Here is a 4,623-nt window from a genome sequence, read left to right as displayed (position 1 = left end):
CTAAAGATTAAAGTGGTCCTTTTTGTCCCCTGTGTAAGCAAAGCTGTGTTTAGAGTTGTTACTTAGGAATTAGGTTATGGTTGAAGGAGAATCCATCTTAAGCTTTAACACTTTCATATGGAAGCTCAGATCAGCCCTTTGTGTCTGCTCTATTCCCAAAACTTCAGAATAAAAACCATACCATCATCTTCCATTAAGTCTAGTAGATGATAGTTGGTGGCTGTGTCAAGATGGGAAAGGCCGTCAGAAAGAGATCAACAAAGGCATAGCTTCCTTGCTCAAGCATTGTGTGCTTCAAATACCAATAGATGAGGTGACGGTTGCCCAGTTCTCATTAATTTTCATGCAATTTATTTTGAGAAAAAAGTCTCGATAGTATTGAGCATTCAAGTCTCGATAGTGTTGAGCATTGGAAGAACATGTGAGTTTGGACTGCCCTGTTATTATTTTTGTAGTTGAGAAACCACTTGTACGGATTTCAAGACGGTTAACTGCCAAACATTCTTGGTACTTCTTCTGTTAAGATTGACGCCCCCTTGTCTGGTGTGGGAATTAAAAAAAGGAGAACCAGGGTGGTTTTGATACAAAAACTGCTGACATAAGTCAGTGTTCTCAACCACACATACTTTCCCTTTCACATAAACTTGCAAAATATTAAGTAAGGAATGAGCAGAAGCATTTGGGAAATTATGAATACTTTTAAAAGCATTGTTTGTTAAAGACAACAATCAATCTCATAACTAGGAGAGAAGCAGCTTCAACAAATGAGGAATCTTCTATGAGATTTATCTTAGATCTGAAAGAAGCTTAAATGAAGTGTAGAAGTCTAGAATGTTTCTTGTAATGTTTGAATATGTAAAGGTAAAAGTAAAGGATCCCCTCGCACATATGTGCTAGTCGTTCCCAGGGTGCGATGCTCATCTCCCTTTCAAAGCCGAGAAGCCAGCTCTGTTCAAAGACATCTCTGTAGTCATGTGGAAACGCTGAATGCGCATGAAATGCTGTTACCTTCCCACCAAAGATGATCCCTATTTTTCTACCTGCCATTTTTACATGCTTTTGAACTGCTAGGTTGGTAGAAGCTGGGACAAGTAACGGGAGCATCATTACGCGGTGCTAGGGATTCTAACCGCAGAACTGCCGATCTTTCTGATCAACAAGCTCAGCGTCTTAGCCACTGAATATGTATTAGAGTGATGTAAAAAACATTTATTGCTGGCTAAACAAAATAATACATTTTTTTTTTGTCTAAAACCATTGTTCTACCGTTGAATAGAATGGTAGGGTCTATATTCCAAATAACAGTCAGGGCTCAAAGAAAAACAGTTTGATTTAATATATATTTAACAAACATTATTTATAGCCAGTATATTTACATCCTAGGGAATTAATAATTTGCCCTGTCAAAATGAAAAAAAATACATATCGTGGGCAGCATTTGGAAGGTGTTGGGATTTTTGCCGTCTTGTTCTATGAATAGATTTAGATTTTCAGTATCAAAGAGCAAAACCATTTGTGACTCTAAGAGGTTTAAAATGATAGTATTTTTTTTCTAAAGTGACTGTTTTAGAAATTTTTGTAGGCGAATTATGTATGTGATCAGTGGGCATATGTGTGTGTGACTTAATCAAGTGGTAAAGAAAAAATGAGTAATGCAACATATGGTTAGATGAAATTAATTTGAAGCGTTACATGCAAATGACTCAGAAGTTGGAATTCAGACCAGGAAAAAATTCCAGCAAAAAATATACTAGTATTCTGTTTCTGGCTTTGATTGTTTTTTTCTAAATGTAATTTGGCCAGTTTGCTCTAGTGGTTAAGGCACCAAGCCAGAAAGCAGAAGAGCATGATTTCAAGTCCTGCCTTAGCCATGAAAGTCAGCTGGATGACTTTGGGCCAGTCACTCTCTCTCAGTGCAATCAACCTCACGGGGGGCTGTTGCTGTGGGGAAAAGGGCAAGATTGGGGGCAGATTCAGCTAGGAAAAATCTTGTTATGTACGGAAGTTGCTAAGAGTTGGTGCCAACTTGATGGCACATAATCAACTTACTGTATTGGGTTTTAGTTTGGTAAATAAATAGTATGCATGTTCTAGTTACATTTGTACAGATCAGTGGTGGGTTCTGGATCCCGTTGCAACCGGTACGCTGCAACGGGGCCAGGCGTCCACCATGTGCACACGTGCAGCCCACACGCAGCATGCGTATACGTACTTACCACCCATAACGCTCCAGCTGCTCGGCGGAGCATTGCGCAGGTGCCGTACGCTCTGTGCACGAAAGCCCCAATCAGCTCAAATAAGGGTGTGGGCGAGCCCTCCGGAGCACCGTACCAGAACGGTACCTGGTGTTCCCAGCAAGCGCTGGTACTCCCGTACTGGGGCGTACCGGTTATATCCCACCACTTGTACAGATGTAGGGATTCATACCTATGTGAAATATTAAACCATAGTAGAGCTAAGGCACTTACTTCAGATACCCAAAAGGAAACAAAATGTTGTGATTTATTACCTTACATTATTGGTGCAAACAATAGAGAAATTTCTTTCTCTTTCATCTGAGGGGGAAATAATTTTTGAGTTAATGTATTGTTGTTTTCAATTTTTTGCCAGAGGACTAAGCTTCTTGTATTTCATTTCAGTCGGCAAAGTCTCAGTAGTATTTAGCGCGAAAACCTGGTTAGATATTTTATCAATTGAAACAAACCTAATGCTATGCTTTCGGTTGAAAGATTCCATAAAAATGAACAATAGCACGTTCCCTAAATTCTTTCTAAAATGAAGCTTTTAGTTAGCTTTCTCTGACAAATGTATAATTTGAAATAGCCAAATACATTAGAGTGATTCCAGGCCATTTGTAGTGCATTTTCTCTATAATCAATGTTTCTCAACCTTGGCAATGTGAATTTGAATGGACTTCAACTCCCAGAATTCCCTAGCCAGCATGGGAGCTGAAGTTCACACGTCTGGAAGTTGAAGTCCACACATCTGGGAATTGAACTCCACAATTCTGGGACTATGGTTCTATATTAACAATGCCATTTATACTTTTAGATACCCCTTAGATATGAAGGTGGAAATAAAGAAAAGAATTTTCTTTAGAAAAATCATAATTTATAGTAATATGGACGATTCACATGAAGCCCATATGTGTTTCTATTACTCTTTCTACAGAAACAATGTGTTATGTGAGAAGCATAATATCTCCTTTTGTGAAAGCTGATATAAGAATCATTTAATTTGATTGGACAAATGATATATATATATATCACATATAACGTTTCTATCCTGTTGACCAAGGGTGGGTTCCGGCAGTCACTATTGCCGATTTGCTTGTGGGTGTGCTGCATGCACTTTCGCGCGCATGCGCAGTACAGTAAAAATTGTTTTGCACATGTGCAGAAGCAAAAAACAAGATGGCAGCTCAGAGAACTAGTGCGGGGGTGAGCAGTCCTAGGTTGCTGCTGGTTCCAGTGACCCAGGCCACCAAACCACTACCGGTTCTACCTGGTACCTACCACTGGTGTTGACCCATCCCATCTAAATGCCTCTCATTAGTTAGTTTCCTGCTATGGAAACATATAGATAGCTCCTTTTCTACATTTTAAAGACATTCAGGAAAAGGCTCATCTGTACTGGTATGCAAATCAGCCATGTATGCCCATAAATTAAAAGATTTCTAAATCATGTTTTCTTCTTTAAATATTGACATCAATAACAGATTCTTGAGATATTTCAAAATATTGTATAGCCAATATTTGCACACACCCTATGTGTGCATGTGTATGTACATTGTATCAAGAATATAAAGTATGCAAATAATTTAGATTTAAAAAATATGAAGAATGTAATAAGTAGGCATGAAGACACTACTTCTATGTCTCTTTGACTATCATTGCTACTCTTGTTCCTTTCTATAATGCCCTATCTGGAATAATACGAATATTCTAATTTAAAATGTCTTACTCTGATCCACCCATGTTTGCTTACTTAAGTCTTAAAAGATCCAGTTTAATATGTTTCATGTCTATAGAAGTATTTCATTAATTCCTCACACAGTTTTAAGCTTTGTTTTAGATCTTACGAAGCCATAGACTCTTTTATTATCCTTTTATTGTACTGATCATACCAAAATATAGATGATTTCAAGTCTAAAGGACGCCAGAATTCAAGACTTAACTTGTGATAAATCTTTTGGGGGACGGGGACGGGGGTTGGAATCTCAAAATAGGAAATGAGACAAGGATCTATTTAAGAAGTTTTCTCAAAGAGAAATCCAATTTAGAATTTAGGAGAAGTTGACTGACTGTGAGGACAATTAATCAGTGGAACGGCTTAACTCCAGAAGTTGTGGGTTTTTAAGAAGAGATTGGACAGCTATCTGTCCAGAATGACATATGTCTCCTGATTAACAACTGGTTATGCTTCACTTAACAGTTGTGTCAAGAAAGGCTGCAAAAAGGGGACAAAACCTGTCTCAATTAGCAACAGAAATTTTGGGCTCAGTTGTAATCGTCAGTCGAGGATTTCCTGTACAAATAGAGAGAAGTATCCTAGTGTAGGGATGTGCCTGTCCTCTTGTGTCGTTATTCTCTTGTCCAGGTGAACTGTGAAATTCAGATGTAG

General features: G+C 38.3%; 1 protein-coding gene across 1 annotated transcript in view; it reads left to right on the top strand.

Annotated features, from left to right (window-relative positions):
• Positions 1 to 4,623, top strand: part of LOC106542178 (pleckstrin homology domain-containing family A member 5) — a 219,322-nt gene extending 214,699 nt beyond the window's left edge. The window contains exon 28 of the mRNA XM_087722532.1: positions 4,600 to 4,623. Within this exon, the coding sequence (XP_087578658.1) occupies positions 4,600 to 4,623 (24 nt within the window). The remainder of the gene's footprint in view (positions 1 to 4,599) is intronic.

This window comes from Thamnophis sirtalis, unplaced genomic scaffold (assembly GCF_051295495.1).
Source record: "Thamnophis sirtalis isolate CommonGarterSnake01/CBP01778 unplaced genomic scaffold, rThaSir2_p1.2 scaffold_9, whole genome shotgun sequence".
Lineage (NCBI taxonomy): Eukaryota > Metazoa > Chordata > Lepidosauria > Squamata > Natricidae > Thamnophis > Thamnophis sirtalis.
Note: the sequence above shows the minus strand (reverse complement) of the source record. Positions and strands in the feature narration are given on the sequence as shown.